The following is a 23,893-nucleotide window of genomic DNA, read 5'->3' on the forward strand; positions in this document are numbered from 1 at the left end:
ATAACTCAAAACTGAAAATAAAGATTAAACAACAACCACAAGACAGATTTCATCAACCAAGATATCATTTTAATCAGTATAACTGCACTGACCTGACACTGTGTGTAGGTTACTGTGCACAATCAACATGACAGGTTCCCTTTAATTATATAGCTTTAATAGAGAAACAGATAAAATAAATGCAGAAAGAAGCTTTACTTACACATTTCATATTTGCATGTAAATATTAGTCACACAGTGATATCATATGAAGCAATTTGTAGGATTTTCAATTACAACGAAAAACCCTCTAGTTTCCTTGATATGATGAATAGCAATGTTCTTGTTTGCTATCAAGATGCAATATTTTCGATGTTGCAGATATTTCTAATGAACATTACCTGTCTAATGCTTTCCTAAAAATAAGGAAGGTACAACCAATGTGGTTTTATAAACCTGTTTCACCTTCAAAATTGAAATTTCAGCTGTAAAACTAAGGTAAATAGTGGGAGAGCGTGGACTTCGGAATCATTGATCCTGTGCTGGCTCCAGACTAATTTGCCAGTCAGTTCCTTCAAAGTAACAAGATGGCATCTATTCCAAACCTTCTCATTATTTTTCTCCTGGGTTATCTCTGCAAGGCGGAAAAAGCAGGTTGGTTACTTTTCATTATATCCCAATGTGTCCTTTTTTCCCATGATCAAACATATGCGTTAAAATGATGATATCCGGACAAACTATAATATGATCTATCTTGCAGAGAAGTGAGCATTATGATGATTTAACATGGTCAAAATCTCGTAAATATTTAATTCCCGGAAAAGCATAATTTCCATTTCCACATAATGTTCTGTTCTAAAATAAGCGCAAGTCAATCTAACCTTGCTCCAAGCATCTATTACAGTTCTATACATGTGTGTGACTGAGCAGGTCTGTGTGTGACGGAGAGAGAAGACATAGCAATAGTCAATAATGTGGAACAAGTCTAGTGACAGTTATAACTATATAATGATTGTGAATGACCAAAAAGTAGATTCTTTAACCAATCAGAATAAAGTAAATCATGAAAAATTCCAGTAATAAAAAAAATCATAACCTTGACTAATTGATTGTAAGCAGTGGAGGACCATTGCTCGTCCTGCTGATGTTTAAAGTGTCTTGCATTTCTTCATGTTTCATATTGGTAGTTGTTTTTTATTGTTATATGAACACCATAAAGATGTGTTTGCACAGTGATGACTTTCAGGATCGGCCTTTTGAATAGCCACGGTCAAGAATTTAGTTCCACCTCTATGTCCAGCCAAGGGGTAGAGCCAATAAGGTCATATACGAGGGAGTGGCCCTGATATAAAATAGGGTACTGTTTTTGTGCTACAGAAGTCATGGTGTAAATGACAACAAGTAGACAGTGTGAAGTTTCCTGTAGGAGTTGTCTGCCTATGAATGTTCTAAGGCTAAGAAGCCTTGGTTTCTTGAACAGAAGAACACATATAGGAGATTAGGTCTCCACCCTGCATGAGTCTGTAATAGAGCGGCAAGCTGTGACCAGACCATTCACTCCTAAACTATACATCTGAGGTACATCCCAATAGTTTGATACGCGCTTTTAATATTTTGCACCTGTACTATCATGTTTTAGTACTTTTAAAGAATTATTTATTGACATTATAATCCATAGCTCTTTGAATAAATATAGGTTCCACAATCATAATTTCCACAATTGGATGTGTTATAAATAAAATGTTCCTGTGCTGAGATAATCTTGTAAATGTGCCCCTCCTGTGTACTGTGTAATGGCCATGTCTGAATGTACAGGAACATGGTCTGATCATATCACAGCTCTTGGTCAGGGGAGGAAGCAAAAGAGAGTAGACAGACAGGACAGCATAGGATCGCAAGTGCTTCTTTGTGTGGCATGTGCAGACCATGTTCCTGCACGTTAAGGCACAGACATTACACAGTACACAGCAGGGGCACATTTATAAGATTATCTCTAGGGATGAGCGAGTACTGCAGTATTCGGACTCGATATACTCGTACCGAGTATACCTTAATACTCAGGTATTCAGTACAAATAGCGAGTCCAATGATAGTCAATGGAAAATGTGAGTAATTGTCTGCTCGACCCTACAAAGTGGTCTGGGGGCTGAGGAAAAGGCTAAAAAATGTGTAAGTGTTAAAGAATGTATGCTTTAAACAAATGTATATAACATGGGGGCACCTGGTCAGCGGCTGCACGAGTTGTTTTACACCACTGCTTCACTAGAAATTACAAACACTATTTGAAGTCCTGTGGTTTTTTGACGGAAGAGCGGGACTCGTACGCCACTTACGCAGTGCCAGTGATATATCAGAAGTGCCGTAAGAGCGAGTGATGATGGAGGCAATCTTCTGACAGCTAAGTGTGTAAGTGGTGTAAGGAGAGCAATCTGCCCTAGGGGCTGTGTTATGGTTAACGCAGGAAGAAGCCACCCATCATCATCATTATCACAAGGGATTCACAATTATAAAGCTTGGACTACTGTCCTTTTTGTGCCACTGCCCAATGTGTAGGCATAGATATAGTGTCTTCAAAACATTAGCCCTAGGGGCTGTATCATGGTTGATAAAGGATGCAAGGCAGATCTGAAGGGCCAAACAATTATGATAAAGCCAGGACTACTAGCATAGAGGTGGCAGTGCCCAGGCATAGCCATAATGTCTACAAAAATTAGCCCAAGGTGCTGTATCATAGTTGATGAAGGAAGCAAGACAGGTCTGAAGGACCAAACAATTATGATGAAGCTAGGACTACTAGCTTAGAGGTGGCAGTGCCCAGTGTCCAGGCATTGCCATAGTGTCTCCAAAAATTAGCCCAAGGGGCTCTATCATAGTTGATGAAGGAAACAAGACAGGTCTGAAGGGCCAAACAAGTATGATGAAGCTAGGACTAATAGCATAGAGGTGGCAGTGCCCAGTGTCCAGGCATAGCCATAGTGTCTCCAAAAATTAGCCCAAGGGGCTTGATACCATGGTTGATGAAGGAAGAAGGGTCTCACTCTCATCACAAGTGCCTCCGATGGGAACTATTAATTAACGTAACATTGTTTTTAGCTTATTGACCATGAGGTACATGTGTCTGAAGCAGGTTTTGAAAACATAAGAAGAAGAAAAGGGGCTTGTATGGGAAGGGATGGATGTGATCACCAATTTAAAAAAAAAAAAAAACATGTTGGGTGACTTTAGGTTGGGATACTGTCATCTGGAGAGCTTAAATACTATTGTGAAATCCAGTCCTTGCTAAATTGTATCAGAGTCAGCCTGTCTGCATTCTCTGTTGTCAACCGTGTACGTGTATCTGTGATGATAGCCCCAGCGGCACTGAAAACACGCTCTGACATCACACTAGCAGCAGGGCAGGCCAGCACCTCCAAGGCATAGAAGGAGATGTCGGACCAATTATGCAGCTTGGATACCCAGTAATTAAATGGTACAGAAGCATCAGGAAGGACGCAGGTATGGTCACTTAGATAGTCATAGACCATCTTGTTCAACTTCTCCCTCCTTGACATTGCTACTGTTCCAGCTAGTGCTTGGTGATGAGCTGGTTTATTGAAGATGGCCCAGTTTGTGGACATTTTACCACCACCTCTTTTGGACCTGCTTGGCATATCTCTCCCCATTAATGCATGCTGTTGCACAGAGCTGGTATCTCTGCTAGCAGTGGTGTCTGAGGGTGCTGTTGCCATCAAATGATCGACAAAGGCCTTCTTGAAGGATTCCATTGTGAAACCCCTTGGTGACTGCAACAGTAGCAAAGGAAATTTGTCCTTGTGCCATGGGTCTAGAAAGGTGGTCAATCAGTATAGGTTGCTATTCAAAATGTGGATTACGCGAGGGTCTTGGCACAGACAGTCAGATATGAAGTGTGCCATGTGTGCCAAGCTGCAAAGAAGCAAATGTTCTGTGACCCCTGATGGAGGAACAATACCCATCCTCTCCTCACACTGACCCTCCTCCTCCACCTCCTCCTCTTCAGCCCACCCATGCTGGACAGATATGAAGCTGGGGTTGGGATTACACCCTGTAGCATGAGGTGTCCCCTCGGTACCACTGAAAAAGAAGTCCTCTCTCTCCTCATTTTCATCATAATCTTCATCCCCCAATGTTACCTGATGATATTGGCTGGGCTGGGTATGATCACCCATTGTGAAATCTTGCTCCATACCCAGCTGCTGGGCACGCAAAGATTCCATTTTTTGATTTTGCAGCGATTTTTGCAGCAGACATAGCATAGGGATGATTATGCTAATAATAGCCTGATCACCGCTCACAAGCTTGGTGCAGTACGCAAAGTTATCAAGCACCTCACAAATATCAGTGATACACACCCAGTCGACAGTTGTGATGTGTCTTGGCTGAGTCTCAGTGTAACGTGCATGTTTAAGCTGGTATTCAGAAAATGCCCTCTGCTGCTCACTTACCCTTGCCAACATATGATATGTTGAGTTCCACCGTGTTGGCAGATCGCAAATGAGTCTGTGGTTTGGCAAATTAAATTGCTTTTGAAGCGCTGCAAGACTGGCAACAGCGGTTGAGGAGTGGCGGAAATGGGCGCAAATATGGCGCACCTTCTTAAGTACAGTAGGTACGGCAAGTCAGGGTATGTTTTTATAAATTTCTGCACCACCAGGTTCAGCACGTGAGCCATGCATGGCACGTGTTCCAGCTTCCCGAGCTTTAAAGCCGCTATCAGGTTACGCCCATTGTCGCAGACAACCAGACCAGGTTGGAGTTGCAGTGGGGAGAGCCACTGATCAGTCTGTTTTATTCCTTGCCACAGCTCTGCTGCAGTGTGTGGTGTTTCACCTAAGCAGATCAGCTTCAGCAGAGTGTTTTGCCGCTTTGCCGATGAGCTGATGCACAGCTCCCAACTTGGGAGTGATGTGGAGTGTAATTCAGCATAGGATGACAAGGCGGAGGAGGAGGAAGAGGGAAGACTTGACTTACAGTATATGATGAGGAGGAAACCCTGATTGAGGTTGGGCCCGCTATTCGTGGCGTAGGTAGGATATGTGTTGATGGTCCAGATTGAGACTTTGTCCCACCCTCCACCAGGTTGAGCCAGTGTGCCGTGACAGAGATGTATCGTCCCTGGCCACAAGTACTTGTCCACGTGTCTGTTGTAAGATGGACCTTCCTGGTTATGGCATTGGTGAGAGCACGCTTTAGATTGTTTAAGACGTGCTGGTGTAACGTGTGGACGGCACAGCGGGAAAAATATTGCAGGCTGGGAACCGAGTATCGTGGGGCCGCCACAGCCAAAAGATCACGGAAAAACTGTACTTTCCTGGTACAAACAAGTGGACGAGCTTGTTGTGGCCTGTGTCTGTGCAACCGCAGCTTGTGAGCAAGAGGTATGATGATCACCTGCTTCCTGCCCAGCAGATTGGAAAGGACGTATCACAGGCGACATGGCAGTGGTTTGACACACAGTCGCAGACACTGATTTGGCACCCTGTTGTTCAGCCCACCGACTAGGGTGCTTGGCTGTCAAGTGTTTCCGCATACTGGTGGTGCTTTGGTTGCCTTTGCCCTGGCCTCTTCCCAGCTTCCTATGGCAGATGCTACAGATGACAACATTTGGTTCAGAAGGACTATCGGAAAAAAATTTCCAGACAGCGGCTGAACGCACCCTTGCCTTGACTTAGGGCACAGAGAGATTGCTCTTGGCAACAGTTGACACAGTTTGCACTCTGCTCAAACCAGTAGCCCTTGGTGCCTTTGTTGGTGCTACGTATCCAGCTACATCCTCTGTGCTGCTGTGCTGGCTATGCGTGCCAACGGTCCAGGTTGGATCAGTGGTCTCATCATCGACCACCTTGTCGTCCTTGTCATCCTCCTTCCGTGTTGATATTGGCGACTGGCCAGATGGCAACTGTGTGTCATCACCATCAGCCTCCACCTCTTCACCCGGTATATCACGTGGATGAAAGTGGCTTTCTTCTGGACGTGGGGTTTCAAATATTTTGCCATCTTCAACAGACAATACCCCCTCACGTTCCTCTTCAATGTCGTGCGGTGAGAGGCCAGAGGCAATGCAAGGAAATGGATCAAACAGATCCTCGGAGTGACCAAGGTTGGGGTCAAATGTTTCCTGTCATTCCTGACCGGGTGGTGAACTAGGAACAGGTTGAGAATAGGATGACCCAATGTTATCTGTATGGACAATAGACTATTTTGTCATGGACGATTGGGTGCTGCTAGAACTTTTCGTTGAGGCCTTATCAAACATCCAAGACAGTATCTGCTCTTGTTCTTCTGGCTTCCAGGCTCATTTATGTTCCAGCCCGGGATTTTGGCCAGGAACCTAGATGCATTATCCTTCTTCGATCTCCCAGACTCTGTGCCTTGTTGGGCACCAACGACCCCACGTCCACGTCCCTGTCCCTTCACAACAGCCTTTTTAGGAATTTGGGATTTTTCTGCCATAGTTGCAGATGTTCAGATGCAGATATTGGGGAACAAGGAGCAGTTAGTGCTTTGTGGAAGGTAGCACTACAGCCTAGTACTGCTTTGTGTTTTACAAACAGCACCGCAGCAGCAGAAAAAAATTGCCCTGAGGTTTAAGATGAGATTACGCACCCCAGATACTACACAAGACAGCGGTGCTGGCTGCGTGTCAGTTGTGCATTACTGTGAGTGCGTACTATTCGCTGTGAACACAGCACCGCAGCAGCACAAAAAAACTGCCCTAAGGTTTAAGGCAAGAATACGCAGCCCAGACACCGCACAAGACAGCGGTGCTGGCCGCGTGTCAGTTGTGCAGTACTGTGCGTGCATACTATTCGCTGTGATTCTGTGAACACAGCACCGCAGCAGCACAAAAAAACTGCTCTGGAAGGGTAACTGTGACCTCAAAAAAAGCTGGGAAAACAGTCACTACTCAGTCCCTGACCTTATACTTTCAGCTCTCAAAAGAGCTTTTGGGTTTCACAGAGGATTTCTGGATGATTTGCACCAAAAAACATAACTCTCCCTAGCAGTTGCTCACACTCTCCCTACACTAGCTGTGTTCTGCATGCAATGTGCAGAAAATTGCGGCGGCAGGGATTAGTGCCAGGCTATGATGACTCATAGGATGCTGGGCGACCAGCCATTCATAGTAATGCCGCCCACAACCAAGAAGGGTGCGGCATTACTGTGATTGGCAACTGCTGGGCGGGAGAAACGAATAGTGCGAGGCGAGCAGTGAAATACTCACGATGTACCGAGTACCGCGAGTACCGCATTACTCACCGAGTACCGAATACCCACGAATATGCTCACTCATCCCTAATTATCTCAGCACAGGAAGATTTTTTTAAACTATCCAGTTGTGATTGTGAAACTTATTTTTATTTAGAAATCTATTAATTAAAATGTTCTTACTTTGTGGGAAAATTGCTTTAAAGTGTTGATGTCTGTTGTGATAGAGTGTTTGGTAAACATTGTCTCAGTTAATCCATTGTTTAATTTCAAGCCATTTATAACTCAAACCGTTTTAACAATCGGAATGGGCTCTCATGTGTTTGTTTCCCCTCCACACCTTTTCCATGCACCTTAGAAAAGTTCCTCAATTCTTTTCACAGGTTGTTCCTGCCATAAAGTAATACTGGGGATAACATCAACCAGGACATTGGCTAAGTTCAAATTTGCGCTGTTTTGCGTAGCGTTCCGAGTGCAAATAAAACGCATGCAAAATCCGCTTGTTAACGCTGCGATATTTTGTCACATCAGCGTGCGCATGACGACAAAAAAACACAGCGTTTATATGCCATTGCAAGCGTTTTTCCATGCGTTTACGTTTTTTATGCGCTTGGGTTGTCCTAGGTGTCACATTTCACAGGAGGAAAATCCTTGAAAAATTCTTGCAACAAACTCCACCCATGGGACTTCATTGGGCGTGTGTTATGGGAATTCTTTATATAGACCCTGTTTACAGCCGAATTCTTCACATTTGCTTGCTTTTTCTCTTGTCAACATGGATCTGCGCTGGAAGAATTTTCACTTCAACTTGGATCTGGACATCGTGATGGCTCAGGCTTATGCAGTTGCTTGCCATCAACAAAGGGAGAGAGAGACAGCGAAGACGGCAGCGGGGTTGTTTGTGGATACATCCGATTATTGAACTCCGGGAGAGCCGTGGAGCGTACCACACCCTCCACAGCGAGCTCCAGGCAAGCCCCGAGAAATTTAATGACTATACCCAGATGTCCCAACAAAGCTTCAGGGATTTACTTGATCGTGTTCAACAATCCATACGCAGACAGGACACACAGCTCCATCGTGCGATTCCTCCGGAGGAACAGCTCCTAGTCACATTACGGTACATATTGCAAAACCAATGCCTGCATAATTTTCTTTGTTCTGCCATGTACTATTCCAAAGCTGGCAGAAATATTGTTCTTCCATGTAGTAAACAAAAGGCTGCAGAATTATTTGTATCCCATGTACTAATTTTTATTTTTTATTTTATTGTTTTAAAAAACCATATACATAAATATTAATTTTTGTTCTTTCTCTGTTTCACAGATTCCTGGCTACTGGAGAGAGCCTCTCTTCACTCCACTTCCAGTACCTTATTGGAATATCCACCTTGTCGGGAATTGTTGCGGACACTTGCCGGGCTTTGTGGAACGTTCTCTGACCAGAATTTATGCCCCTGCCCACCACTGAAAAGTGGATGGAAATAGCAGAAAAATTCTGGACAGTCTGCAATTTCCCCAACTGTTTGGGAGCGGTTGATGGGAAACACATCTGGATAATCAAGCCCAAAAGAACTGACTCTGAGTACTATAACTACAAAAAGTACTTTTCTACAGTATTCATGGCCATTGCGGATGCAGACTGTATGTTTGTTGCAGTGGACATTGGGGCATTTGGCCGTAGGAATGACTCCCAGGCTTTTAAGAACTCGGATATGGGCCGGATGTTGTATGGCAACCATTTCAATTTCCCCATGCCATGGCCTCTTCCCCACCCATTTGTAATGGTTGGGGATGAGGCCTTTCCAATGTGCGCCAACCTGCTGAAACGCTACTCCAGCCAGGACTTGGACCACACAAAAAAATCTTTAATTGCAGACTGACCAGGGCCAGAAGAACTGTAGAGTGTGCCTTTGGTATACTTGTCTCCAGATGGCGCATTCTCGGCACAGCCATTAATCTGAAACTGGAAACCATGGAAGAGGTGGTGAAGGCATGTGTGGTTCTTCATAATTTTGTGATGGCTAAAGAGCACCCGACCTTTGAACTCGATGATGCAGCTCCTAACCCATTGCCTGAATTCAATCAGCACCCTCTCCAGTCATCCGTTGAAGTTGTCCAAATGAGGGACCAATTTGCGGCCTACTTCATCTCAGATGTAGGACGGGTGGAATGGCAAGATGAAATGTTGTAAAAAATTTTCCTTGTGTGTATGTTAATAAAAAACCTGTTTTGATACCTGTACCGAGTGCACTCTGTCTTTTTACACTCCAATACAATAATCAACTGGCCAGGTGTACCAGTGAATTCATGATGCTGTGTTTTGTGCATCATGAATTTACTAGTACTCCTGACCAGGTGACTATACATACACACACACAAGTTGTATGACCTTTATCATCTCTACAATTTGTGTTCAATTTACAGCGACGGTGGAGATAATACAACTAATATTTGTGTCACCTGGCCTAATGTTACAAATAGTGATTTGGGGATTCACTAGCACCCGTCACTCTTTATGACACCTGACCATGTGACTATAAATATCATTTGTAGGATCACCACTGTGTTTAGAGCTTTAATGCAGACTGGAGAGATAATAAAGGTTATACAACTTCTACAATCCCCAGGCCTGGTGTCATGCTGAAGTGAGGACACCCAAAATAACGCATCCTAACTTCAGAATATTATCACACATGGGCAGGTGAGTACATATATGAGTTAAACTGCAGCATCGCTCCAGTCTGCATGAAATAGATCATGCAGACTGAAGTGACGCTGCAGGTTAACTTATATGTGTATTCACCTGGCCAGGTGTGATAAATAGTTATGATACGAGGCCAGAGTATTGTAGCTATGATGTGTATTTAACCCATTATCTCCTCAGTTTTTTAACCACACACTGAATAGAGGATGTGGTTAATTACAAGGTATATCTAGAATCCCCTGGCCTTGTGTCACAAATAGTTAAACGATGATAGTAAAAACACACCATCCTCAATTAACTTTTTATGATACCTGGCAAGGTAACAATAGATGTGCCTTGCACTCAACACCATCCTCTATACAGTCTGTGCAATATTAGCAGAATGAAGAGACTGGTGGTGAAAATACAAGTCACATATTTGTGTTTTTGAGTACATATATCTCCAGGACTGACACAAGAAACATGTGTCAGTAATGGAGCTATGTGGTGGCAAAAATGCAAAGTGTATGGCGCAGTGTGTGTACGGCGCAGTGTATGTAGGCGGCGAAAGACACATTAATCAAACAGTATTTTAGGGGAAACCAGATATTCACATTTATTAAAAAAAAAAAAAACACAAGTTTTATTGGGAACGACATTTGAGGGAAGATGGTGGAATTTGGGGGAGTGGAGAGACGAGGAATGGCAGGAAGGCAAGGAGGAGGTTCTAGGGGAAGGGGCAATGAAAGTTGTGGGGGAAGGAAGCTCAGGGATGGAACTGAAGGCAGGTTGAGACACAGTAGGAGGAGATGGGGGAAGGACAGACAAAGTTTTTGTTTTTTTCTTCTTTCTTTGTCCTGGAGTCTCCTGCCTGGACCTTTTGGCACTGTGTGACCTTTTTGACCTTGTTGACCAGCTGAACCGGGTTGAACTTGGATGACTTTGCACAAAGAGGGAATGGGGATCACCCCTCTGCTGCTGATGCTCGGTGGTGATGGGGGTGATGCTTCTACCAGGAGGAGCGCTGGCGGTGCTCCTAGAAGGAGTGGTGGCGGTGCTCCTAGGATGAGTGGTGGTGGTGCTCCAAGGAGGAGGAGCGCTGGTAGTGCTGCTAGCAGGATTGATGTCGGTGCTTCAAGCAGGTGGAGCGGTGGCAGTGGTGGTGCTCCTAGGAGTAGTGTCGGCGGTGCTCCAGCAGGATTGTTGTCTGTGCTCCAAGCAGGTGGAGCAGTGGCGGTGGTGGTGCTCCTAGGAGGAGTGTTGGCAGAGCTCCTAGCAGGAGGTTTGTTGGTGGTGCTCCTAGGAGGATTGTTGTCGGTACTCCAAGCAGGTGAAGCGGTGGTGGTGCTCCTATGTGTGGTGACGGTGCTCCTAGCAGGAGGATTGTTGTCGGTGGTCCAAGCAGGTGGAGCGGTGGTGGTGGTCCAGTCAGGTTGTGCGGTGGCGGTGGTCCAAGCAGGTGGAGCAGGTGGAGCGGTGGTGGTGCTACAAGCAGGTGGAGCAGGTGGAGCGGTGGCGGCGGTGGTGCTCCAGACAGGAGCAGCACTTGCCATGGTGGTGGCGGCGGTGGAGTGTCCAGCAGCACTCGGCATTGGTGTGGTGTAGTGGTGCCCGGCTTGGCTTGGAATGCAGGTGGCCATGTAGTGGTATGCAGCAGAAGTTGGTAGTGTGGTGAAGAGAGTCAGTGGTGGCATATTTGGAAATAACACCACTGACTGCTGCACATACTGATTCTGCTGCATACCCTGCAAGTAAGCAGTGTTGCAGGCCTGCATCACATGCAGCTGTTGTTAGGGCTGGCGGAACGCACCAAATAATAAAGATGGTAATAAGGTGCATTCGCAGCCCGGGGTCCACCGTGCAGGGGTGGTAACCTGCTGCTCAGTAATGGCGGATACTATATGGCGGTATACTATAAGAACACACATGGGTTAACGTCACCCGGTGTGTACAGGGGCAGACTCTGTTGCTTCACAGAGTCGCACTACCGCTGAACAGAAGCGCTGGAGCCTGTTTGTGCTCACAGAGCTCGGCTAAAAGAGCGCACAGTGTACGGCCACAGAACTCTACCCCAAGGACATGTGGTTAGAGTCCTTCTAGGCCCACTGAACGCGCGGCGTCTCTGCCACGAGCGCCGCTATAGACGCTGGCTATGGAGCACCTGCACTGAGGCGTGCTGAGTCCCTGGTGAGGCCTGATGCCTGACTCAACCTCAGACCTACCTACGCCTAAGCCTGGGCGCTAGCAGGTTAGGCTGCACAACACATGCATACCAAGGGTAGGGGTTTCTTAATGAGTCATTCACCAGAGACATTCATACGTGCATACATCACTCACTCCACGTAGTCTGTAAATACAGTCTATCCTAGCGAACTCTGCCCACGGCAGCAAGGATGCCCAGGCGTCCTGCCTGGCCAAGACAAAATGTCAAAGATATGTGATCAGGGTCTGGTTGGCTCTCTCTACCAACCAGTTCGTCTCAGATAGGCCGAGGAGAGATTCAGCTCAATGCTGAGCAGGGAACAAAGCTCTCTCCAAAACCGGGACGCAAACTGAGGACCCCGGTCACTGACAATCTTGTCCGGCATGCCATGCAAGCGGAAAACGTGCTTATTGAACAACACTGCCAGGCCCCGCGCAGAAGGTAACCGGGATTGAGGTACCAAGTGCACCATCTTAGAGAAATGGTCGGTGACAACCCAAATGACCGTGCTGCCTCTGGACTTGGGTAGCCCCACCACAAAGTCCATACCGACCATCTCCCAGGGCCTGTCCGCTACCAGCAGAGGAAAAAGAAGCCCAGCGGGCCGCTGCCGAGAGGACCTATTCTGGGCGCAAGAGACGTACGCCTGAATATAGTCCCTGATGTCACGGGCCATATGCGGCCACCAGTACGTCCTCGCCAAAAGCTCAGAGGTCCGTTTTATCCCGAAATGTCCACCCACCCTGGACGAATGAGCTCAATAGAGGACCTCCGGTCGCAGACGGGCAGGGACAAATGTCTTGCCCGGAGGTACTGACTCAATGGCAACCGTAGCCACAGTCCTCAGGCTCTCAGATGGGAAGATCAACCGAGGCTCCTCCTCTTCCTCCGATGACACCACAGAGCGGGAGAGAGCATCGGCCCGGACGTTCTTCTCCCCGGAGAGAAAATGGAGGGTGAAGTGGAACCGGGAAAAGAGCAAAGACCATCTGGCATGGCGAGAGTTTAGCCACTGGGCTGTTTGCAAATGCACCAAGTTTTTGTGGTCGGTGAACACCTGGAAAGGGTGGTGAGCCCCCTCCAGGAGGTGTCTCCACTCCGAGAAGGCCAACTTCATCGCTAACAACTCCCTGTCCCCGATGGCATAATTCCTCTCCGCCGGTGTGAAGGTCTTGGAGAAAAAGAAGCATGGGTGCTTCCGACCTTGCGTGTCTCTGAAACAGGACCGCTCCAGCACAGACAGAAGAGACATCCACTTCCAGAATGAAGGGCTTATCTACATCGGGGCGATGTAGAATGGGAGCGCTAGCGAAATGGGACTTAATGGAGAAGGCCTTGGAGACCGATTCCGACCACAACTTGGGATTTGCACCCTTCTTGGTGAGGGCTACCAAGGGTGCTACCAAAGTCGAGAAGTGAGGGATGAATTGGCGCTAATAATTTATGAACCCCATAAAGCGCTGCACTGCTTTGAGAGAATGAGGTTCCTGCCAATCCATCACCGCCTGTAGCTTGGCAGGATCCATGGCCAATCCCCGGGTGGAGATGATATAGCCCAGGAAAGGCAAGGACTCCTGCTCAAACACACACTTCTCCAACTTGGCATAGAGGGAGTTTGCCCGCAGGCGATTGAAAACTTTGCAAACATTTCTCCGGTGGGAGCCAATATCTGGAGAGTAGATGAGAATATCATCCAGATAGACTACAACCGAGGTGGTAAGCATATCCCAGAAGATATCATTCACAAAGTCTTGGAAGACGGCCGGGGCATTACAGAGGCCGAAGGGCATCACCAGGTATTCATAGGGCTCATCCCTGGTGTTAAATGCCGTTTTCCATTCGTCCCCATCACGGATGCGCATCAGGTTGCAAGTCCCCCGCAGATCAAGTTTGGAAAACACCCTCGCTCCCTGTAGCCTATCAAACAGCTCTGATATCAGGGGCAGAGGATACTTATTCTTAACGGTGATGGCGTTAAGACCCCTGTAATCAATACAAGGATGTAGTTCTCCACTCTTCTTCTGGACGAAGAAGAATCCCGCCCCCGCTGGTGACACTGACTTCCTAATCAATCCTCTTGCCAGATTCTCCCTGATGTATTGAGAAATGGCCTCTGTCTCCGGGAGAGATAGGGAATAGACTCGACCCCGGGGAGGCTCAGCACCAGGCAAGAGGTCAATAGGACAGTCATAGGGGCGATGCGGTGGAAGGGTCCCCGCCGCCTTTTTGGAGAACACGTCCGCATACTGTTGATAGTGTTTGGGGAGTGAGGAGAGATCAGCGGGAACCTCGGTGGAGGCAACCTGAACGCACTCCCTCAGACATCTACCCTCACATGATTTACTCCACCCAATAATCCTCCCTGAGGACCACTCTATATGGGGGGAGTGGTACCGCAGCTAGGGGACCCCTAGAAGTACCTGGTCAATACCCTCAGGCATGACAAGGAGGGATATCGTCTCCTGATGAGATGGAGCCACTGAGAGTAACAAGGGGACGGTCTGGTGGGTTATCTGTGAGGGTAGAGTGGCGCCGTTCACCACTGTGACGGTGACTGGTGTAGACATCATAACCAGGGGTATAGCGTGCCGTTGAGCGAAGGCTGACGATATAAAATTGCCCTCTGCCTCGGAATCCACGCAAACCTCCACCGACAGAGTGGAAGAATCCAACTCAAGTGTCCCCTTAAAGGACAGCTTGGAGGAAAACGTAGCTGATTCTAGTGCACCGCCTCCTACGGTCACTAGGCGCGAGCGTTCTCCCAGCTGCTGTGGGCACCGGTTGGCAAGGTGACCGGACTGACGGCAAACATGACAGCTCACAGGAGCTCAAGCGGTCCGGGCCTGGATCCCTCACGGGAAGCCCCCTGACGCTCGGACGCCCAATCGGAAGATTCCAGAGGTTTAGCAAAACTAGGTGCCAACCTAAACCTCTGCCTACACTGGTCCCGCTCCAACCTTCGCTCGGCGAAGCGAAGATCTATACGGGTGGAGACAGAGCTAAGCTCCTCCAGTGTAGCTGGAATCTCCCTGGTGGCCAGAGCGTCCTTCACATGGCCAGCCAAACCTCTCCAGAATGCCGGAATGAGGACCTTATCTGGCCACTCTAACTCAGAGGCCAGCATCCGGAACTGGATGGCAAAGTGGCTGACCATGGACGAGCCCTGTGACAATGCCAGCAGCCGGAGCGCGATGTCATGTGTGACTCTTGGTCCCTGGAAGACCTGCTTCAGAGTGTCCAAGAACCGCGAGACACTCTGCACCACATGATCACCACGCTCCCACAGCGGTGTGGCCCACTCCAAAGCCCTGCCCGACAAGAGGGAAATAAAAAATCACACTTTAGCCCGCTCAGAGGGGAATCGTGCGGCCAGCAGCGCCAGTTGTATAAAGCACTGCCTTGCGAAACCCCTACAAGAAGCACTATCTCCCGAGAACTTCTCGGGCAGCGGGAGGCGGGACAAAGTCGGGGCAGGGATGGCTGTGGTCACACAGGAGACAGCCTCTGTGGCTGCCTGAACAGCGACCGCAGTAACATCCGCAGCTGAGGCTGAACACTCGAGAGCCGCCAACCTGCCCTGCAGCTGCCGGATGTACTGCATTAGTCGCTGTTCGTCCGCCATTACTAGCCAGACCCTGGCGCTAGGATAATGTTAGGGCTGGCGAAACGCACCAAATAATAAAGATGGTAATAAGGTGCGTTCGCAGCCCGGGTCCACCGTGCAGGGATCGTAACCCCTGTACGTAGCTGCTCAGTAATGGCGGATGCTATATGGCGGTATACTATAAGAACACACGAGGGTTAACGTCACCCGGTGTGTACAGGGGCGGACTCTGTTGCTTCACAGAACCGCACTACCGCTGAACATAAACGCCGGAGCCTGTTTGTGCTCACAGAGATCGGCTAAAAGAGCGCACAGTGTATGGCCACAGAACTCTACCCCAAGGACACAGGGTTAGAGTCCGTCTAGGCCCACTGAATGCGCGGCGTCGCTGCCGCGAGCACCGCTATAGACGCTGGCTATGGAGCACGTGCACTGAGGCGTGCCGAGTCTCTGGTGAGGCTTGATGCCTGACTCAACCTCAGACCTATCTACGCCTAAGCCTGGGCGCTAGCAGGCTAGGCTGCACAACACATGCGTACCAAGGGTAGGGGTTTCTTAGTGAGTCATTCACCAGAGACATTCATACGTGCATACATCACTCACTCCACATAGTCTGTAAATACAGTCTATCCTAGCGCATGGACGAGTGGCCATGCGAACCTTTTATAGCCACGGGCGTCCGGGACCTTCCTGGCTTCTCGGATGGGCCAATCCGAACATGAGCAGGACCTGAGCACGTAACCCTCGATCTCAAATGGGAGATCACTCCACGGGCATGCTCATGCTCAGGGGCCCGACATGAGGACTTAGTCCCTGGAGAATCTCGCTGCTGAGCAGCATGCATTGTCATAACTGTGCCAGAGGTGGCAGCAGCAGCAAGCAAACCCACAGAGTTGGCCTGGGCAGAGCGCCAGGGCTGACGAATCTGCTGAGCAGGCTCCACTGCGGCTGAAGAAGAATGGGAGACCACTGGGTGCAAGGCTCTGGATTCATGCTGTGCAGTGGCAGGAACCCGACGCCTAACAGCTGTTGATCAGGACTAAGGTGTTCCGCCATGGCCCATTCAATTTTGTTGAAAAAATGGTGCTCTGGTCTGTTGAGATCGGCCTCCAGACGGTCAAGGCGACTGTCGACAGAGTGGAAGCGGTGCTCAATGTGGGTAAAACCATGTTGCATTAGGGCAAAACCGCTTTCCACTCTGTATGACAGCACCATGAGGCTCGTCTGAAAGACCGACCCCAAGTGCATGAACTCGGGCATGACATTCCTGTCCGAGGCCCTCTGCCGCTGGTGGGAAGTGCCCGCATAACCAGTAGCAGAAACCTGGGATAGGGGAACACCTGATTGACTAGTTTCCTGGTCACCAGCTGTCTGTGTTGCTGATCTGCAAGCTGCTTCCTGGCTGTCGGATGGCTGGGACAGGTCTGAGGTCGTTCAATGAAGGACCACTCCAGGGACACGTTGCAGGGTGCTGATCCAGGTGCTGTGGAAAGAAAAGAAAAACATTACTATCATGCATTTACAAGCACCAACTGCTGTGGAATAGAAAAGCACAGATTAAAAAAAAAAGGTAAAAAAAAAAATACTTACGCTCTGGTGGCAAGGACCGGTCTTAGGAATGCCAGCTCCCGATGAGAGTGGTATTTTCTTTTGGTCCTTGCCGCTGATCCACTGGGAACCTGTCCCTCAGCACGAACATCACTGTTGAAGCGGTCCTTCATCGAGCGCCAACGTGTTCGGACTTTGTTCACTGTTGGAAAAAAAAGGAAAAACATTATACAAATCACTGATGGCAAAATCTGTATCATCACACACACACGTGAGTGAACATGGTAAACAGTCAATTCGGCATCACAAAACAATTCAATGGACAATGCACTGATTGTTTGCCATGATAACACAATTGTGTTTCATGCTAGATATGTTATAGCAGGAAACACAACAGTGGACAATAGTCAATGCGGCACAATACAGCAATCCAATACACAATGCAGTCACTGTTGACCATGATAACACTGTTGTGTTTCATGCTAGAATATACAGTTAGGTCCATATATATTTGGACAGAGACAACATTTTTCTAATTTTGGTTCTAGACATTACCACAATGAATTTTAAACAAAACAATTCAGATGCAGTTGAAGTTCAGACTTTCAGCTTTCATTTGAGGGTATCCACATTAAAATTGGATGAAGGGTTTAGGAGTCTTCTTAACATGTGCCACCCTGTTTTTAAAGGGACCAAAAGTAATTGGACAATTGACTCCAAGGCTATTTCATGGACAGGTGTGGGCAATCACTTCGTTATGTCATTCTCAATTAAGCAGATAAAAGGCCTGAAGTTGATTTGAGGTGTGGTGCTTGCATTTGGAAGGTTTTGCTGTGAAGGAAACAAGTGGTCAAAGGAGCTCTCCATGCAGTTCAAACAAGACATCCTTAAGCTGCAAAAACAGAAGAAACTCATCCGAGAAATTGCTACAACATTAGGAGTGGCAAAATCTACAGTTTGGTACATCCTGAGAAAAAAAGAAAGCACTGATGAACTCGTCAATGCAAAAAGACCTGGGCGCCCACGGAAGACAACTGTGGTGGATGATCGCAGAATAATCTCCATAGTGAAGAGAAACCCCTTCACAACAGCCAACCAAGTGAACAACACTCTCCAGAAGGTAGGCGTATCAATATCCAAATCTACCATAAAGAGAAGACAGCATGAAAGTAAATACAGAGGGTTCACTGCACGGTGCAAGCCACTCATAAGCTTCAAGAATAAAATGGCTAGACTGGATTTTGCTAAAAAACATCTAAAAAAGCCAGCACAGTTCTGGAAGAACATTCTTTGGACTGATGAAACCAAAATCAACCTCTACCAGAAAGATGGAAAGAGAAAAGTATGGCGAAGGCGTGGTACAGCTCATGATCCAAAGCATACCACATCATCTGTAAAACACGGCAGTGTGATGGCTTGGGCATGCATGGCTGCCAGTGGCACTGGGTCATTAGTGTTTATTGATGAGGTGACACAGGACAGAAGCAGCTGAATGAATTCTGAAGTATTCAGAGCCATACTGTGTGCTCAGATCCAGACAAATACAGCCAAACTGATTGGTCGTCATTTCATGCTACAGATGGACAATGACCCAAAACATAAAGCCAAAGCAACCCAGGAGTTTATTAAAGCAAAGAAGTGGAATATTCTTGAATGGCCAAGTCAGTCACCTGATCTCAACCCAATTGAGCATACATTTCACTTGTTAAAGACTAAACTTCAGACAGAAAGGCCCACAAACAAACAGCAACTGAAAACCACCGCAGTGAAGGCCTGGCAGAGCATCAAAAAGGAGGAAACACAACGTCTGGTGATGTCCATGAGTTCATGACTTAAGGCAGTCATTGCCAACAAAGGGTTTTCAACCAAGCACTAGAAATGAAGATTTTATTTACAATTATTTAATCTGTCCAATTACTTTTGGTCCCTTTAAAAACAGAGTGGCACATGTTAAGGAGCTGAAACTCCTAAACCCTTCATCCAATTTTAATGTGGATACCCTCAAATGAAAGCTGAAAGTCTGAACTTCGACTGCATCTGAATTGTTTTGTTTAAAATTCATTGTGGTAATGTCTAGAACCAAAATTAGAAAAATGTTGTCTCTGTCCAAGTATATATGGACCTAAGTGTATCTAGCAGGAAACACAACAGTGTCATCAGGGACAATAGTCAATGCGGCACAATATAGCAATACAATACACAATGCAGTCACAGTTGACCATGATAACACTGTTGTGTTTTATATAAAGAGAGCACGGCACTCAGGAATAGTTTGGTTGCTGGTGCTCAAGTCAGGTATCTACTTTGTCCTTCTTTTGGCTACCATTGCAAGGATTTATTTATTTCAGGTATTGGTGTGACTTCTATTCCTAGCTATCTTGGAAGCACTAGATTGCACATGTATGAGATATCGCTATACCTGTATCCTTCAAAGCACAAGGGCGCACCATACTATCACGAGTAATTATCTGTGGTAGTTCCTTCTATGCTCAACAATACTCACTTATAGGCTCCCTCATCCTTAACGACCAGCACAGCACTTTTGGAGTTACCATCGCCTGACTCAGCAAAGCACCCTTGGATAGTACCTCTACTAGCCGACTCTCTCTCCTTTGAATCTTTGATGAAGTTGGAACATATATTATTGTCATGTCTTTTGTTAGTATGTATTTCTGTGATGATGCGGACAGCAATTAACGCCTTGTTTTTGTTCTTCTTTTGTATGTATATTTCAGTAAACAATATTTTTCTGATGAAGGTCCTATGCTGGACAGAAAACGTTTAAACCTTTCTGTCTGGATGCACAAAATAAAAGTGTCTGAATATTTCACATATTGAGTGCCAAGATTTTTGTCATTTTTTTCTGTTGTTTCATGCTAGAATATATTTAGCAGGAAACACAAAAGTGTCATCAGGGACAATAGTCAATGCGGCACAATACAACAATACAATACACAATACAGTCACTGTTGACCAGGATAATACTGTTGTGTTTCCTGCTAGAATATATCTAGCAGGAAACACAACAGTGTCATCAAGGACAATAGTCAATGCGGCACAATACAGCAATACAATACACAATGCAGTCACTGTTGACCATGATAACACTGTTGTGTTTCATGCTAGAATATATCTAGCAGGAAACACAACAGTGTCATCAAAGACAATAGTCAATGCTGCACAATACAGCAATACAATACACAATACAGTCACTGTTGACCATGATAACACTGTTGTGTTTCATGCATATATCTAGCAGGAAACACAACAATGTCATCAAGGACAATAGTCAATGCAGCACAATACAGCAATACAATGAACAATGCAGTCACTGTTGACCATGATAACACTGTTGTGTTTCATGCTAGAATATATCTAGCAGGAAACACAACAGTGTCCTCAAGGACAATAGTCAATGCCGCACAATACAGCAATACAATACACAATGAAGTCACTGTTGACCATGATAACACTGTTGTGTTTCATGCTAGAATATATCTAGCAGGAAACACAACAGTGTCATCAAGGACAATAGTCAATGCAGCAAAATACAGCAATACAGCAATACAATACACAGTGCAGTCACTGTTGAACATGATAACACTGTTGTGTTTCATGCTAGAATATATCAAGCAGGAAATACAACAGTGTCATCAAGGACAATACTCAATGCAGCACAAAACAGAAATCCAATACACAATGCAGACACTGTTGACCATGATAACACTGTTGTGTTTAATGCTAGAATATATATAGCAGGAAAAACAACAGTGTCATTAAGGACAATAGTGACTGCGGCATCACAGAGCATGGAAATACTTACAAAATGCCTTTTTGACACTTGGAGAGGCGCTGTCCCAGACATCCGTCATCGCTGCGGCCACCTCATTCCAGAGCCTCGGGGTCACCGCAATGTCCTTGTGCTGCTGGTCACGGCTGTCCCCCAACGGGACATGCTCCTGGACCAGGTGGATAATGTATAAATACATTATAATCTTGGAAATATTTGTGAGTGAAAAAGATAGAAAAAGCTACAGAAAAGAAGAAAGATAGAAGAAGAAAATCAGGACAGAAAAAAAGGAAGAGAAAAAATAAATTAAAAAAAGGGACATTCAAAGTCAGTCTATACTTACATTATGTCTCCATCCCGGGACTTGGCTTGGCTGCTCCTGCTGTTCTGCCTCTGACACCGTGTCTGATGATGACTGAAAAAGAACAAAAATTATTACACATTTGTAGATGCAGCAGCTATATTTACCCAAAGGCAGGAAGATACTCACCTCACACTCTGCTTGGGCCAATTCTTGCCGGGATGGTGTGTATTCTGATCCAGAAGACATGCTGCAATTAAAAAAAAAACATTAGTACATAATACATTTGAAAGGACAGGCAGACATTAGAAAACTTACCTTCTTGGTGATGCTGCTTTTATCCAAATGGCTTTGTTCTTTTGCAGGCTGACTGGTCTCTTCCAGATGGCTATACAGTAGTGGTCTGACAGTGCAGACACCTTCTTTTATCTACACCTCCCAAACAATGTTTCTTTGTGTAGGGGGTGGTTTAAACAAGTGTCTAGACATTGTTTACTCAAAAATCGCATGCACTCAAAAGCGCAGACGTGCGCACGTCCATGCGCACGCCAGCGACCCCATAGACTGTAATGGGGTTTTTTTGCACGTTCCATGCACACGCGTGTGCATGTGTTTTTTGACGAGGTTGGGCGGAGCAAAAAATGCAACATGTAGCGTCTAGCGCACACCTGGAAAAAGCGCAGCGCACGAAAACACTGATGAACGCGTGCAAGCGCTAGACCATGCGCCTGCCATGTTAAAGATAAGGGAGCATTGCGCATGCGTCTGATAGCGCACGATGCGCAGCGCGATAAAACGCTAATGTGAAACCAGCCTTAACCCCTCATCGCAGCCATATGGTCTTATGTGTGATTTGTCAATGACTATATAGAAATGTCCTTATAAATCCAATTTTTCCAGCCTCGGTTTTTCGGTTGCTAGCTTTTCATGTCAACACTCACTAGTTCAATGTTAGCAAATAAAATATCTGTTGATGTATATGTCTGTAGGGGATGCAGAGGTTGCAATCAGATGCAAGCCTTGGAGTTTAGGGGGACCAAAAATGGTAACTTTGGCTTACTAGTAAAGATCTGTGATAGTTGGGGGTTCTCAGAGATTTTTTACATTGGGGCCTTCAAGCTTCCAGTTAGACAAGATTCCTTTCCTCACTAGCAATGACATATAAAGAGCTCAACCATCACTATAACCATTCCAGTAATCTTCATGGAACTCATAGTAACTGCATAGACACTGTTGTGTTGACAATTCTCTAGCTAGATAGAGTTATGGAGGAATAGTGGCATTTTCCAAACAAGTCTATAGCAGATACAAATATGGGCATCTGAAGCAGAAGTTAGAAAAGGAGAGTTTGTTTGGTTCCTCATAGAGAATTGATTACCCCAATAAAGGTAACAAACGACAGCCATCTGAAAGATAGGCTAGATCTATATTGAGGATTATCACTATACAATGACTTTACATGTAGCCTTCACCATTTAAGAAGTTACAGTTTTTAGAAACTAGTGTTTTAGATTTACTAAACTTTATTAATTAGAGATCATCTGAAGAGACGTGACTTAATTCCAAAATGTTGGAACTAGGGTGCAACAGTTGCAGCTATGGTCACCACCACATTTAAAGTGGACTTTGAAGACCACCATTTTCTGAATTGGTGAGGTTTAGCCCACACCAATGAAGATGTTATCTTGTGGACAGGTAAAGACCTGGAATGCTGGGAGTAGTTACTGAAGGAACTTCTGAAGCTACAAGCTGCAAATTTTTGCATTGAGGTTGTATACTGTGGGTCACACGGACCCATCACACGACCAGAGTTGCTGGCTTTGAGACAAGAATGGATCCTGACAGTCCATGCAAATATAGGACTAAATGTAGATGACTTTCAAGAAAGTCATTTGTCATTAAGTAAGAGTAAATAAAAAATAACCTTCAGGAAACTGAAGAAACTGAAGGAGAAGCTCGGCACGACCATCGGATAAAATAGAGAATTAAGTGCATGGGAATAATGTTAGAACTGACGCATTTCTGCCATATCAAACACTTTTAATCATAGTATAGGTGATGCACATGTTCTGTACAGTTGGAAGAAAAGTCCTCACATCAGATATTTAAATGTCTAATTTTTTCTTAACAGTGTTCCTGTCCAATAAATCTGCAAGCAGTGTTCTGGCGAGACAAAAGAGATATAATACTGGACGCTTGGAAGAATTTATTGCAGGGAATCTTGAGCGAGAATGTATAGAGGAAACGTGCGTTTATGAAGAAGCAAGAGAAGTCTTTGAAAACGATGAGAAAACTGTAAGATATTGGTCATCATTATTGCAACGAATGCACTCTAATTGTAAAGAAATATCAATATGCCCTCTGGGTTTGGTAGTGATTGATGTTGGCTTTTGAGGTAACTGAGGAAATCTTCCTGGTGGTTGAACTGATGGCGTTGTAATCCACGCACTTTAGGCTGGGACTGCACAGTAATGTGGTGCAACAGCAATTCTTAGACAAGTCGCCCAACCAAAAACATTTGTGCAAAATTTCTGCAACTTGCTCTCTTCATGAGAC

General features: G+C 46.0%; 1 protein-coding gene and 1 long non-coding RNA gene across 2 annotated transcripts in view; both read left to right on the forward strand.

The window, feature by feature from the left end:
* The first annotated feature begins 495 nt into the window (after nucleotides 1-495).
* Nucleotides 496-23,893, forward strand: part of F9 (coagulation factor IX) — a 187,885-nt gene continuing 164,487 nt past the window's right edge. Inside the window, exons 1-2 of the mRNA XM_073543575.1 lie at nucleotides 496-633; nucleotides 23,469-23,632. Coding sequence (XP_073399676.1) covers nucleotides 567-633; nucleotides 23,469-23,632 — 231 coding nt within the window. The 5' untranslated portion in view covers nucleotides 496-566. The remainder of the gene's footprint in view (nucleotides 634-23,468; nucleotides 23,633-23,893) is intronic.
* LOC141048214 (uncharacterized) lies at nucleotides 7,727-9,441 on the forward strand. The gene is made up of 2 exons (XR_012219988.1): nucleotides 7,727-8,326; nucleotides 8,533-9,441. It is a non-coding gene; the product is annotated as an uncharacterized lncRNA (long non-coding RNA).

Source organism: Dendrobates tinctorius, unplaced genomic scaffold, assembly GCF_039654945.1.
Source record: "Dendrobates tinctorius isolate UK_male_01 unplaced genomic scaffold, ASM3965494v1 ptg000133l, whole genome shotgun sequence".
Classification (NCBI taxonomy): Eukaryota; Metazoa; Chordata; class Amphibia; order Anura; family Dendrobatidae; genus Dendrobates; species Dendrobates tinctorius.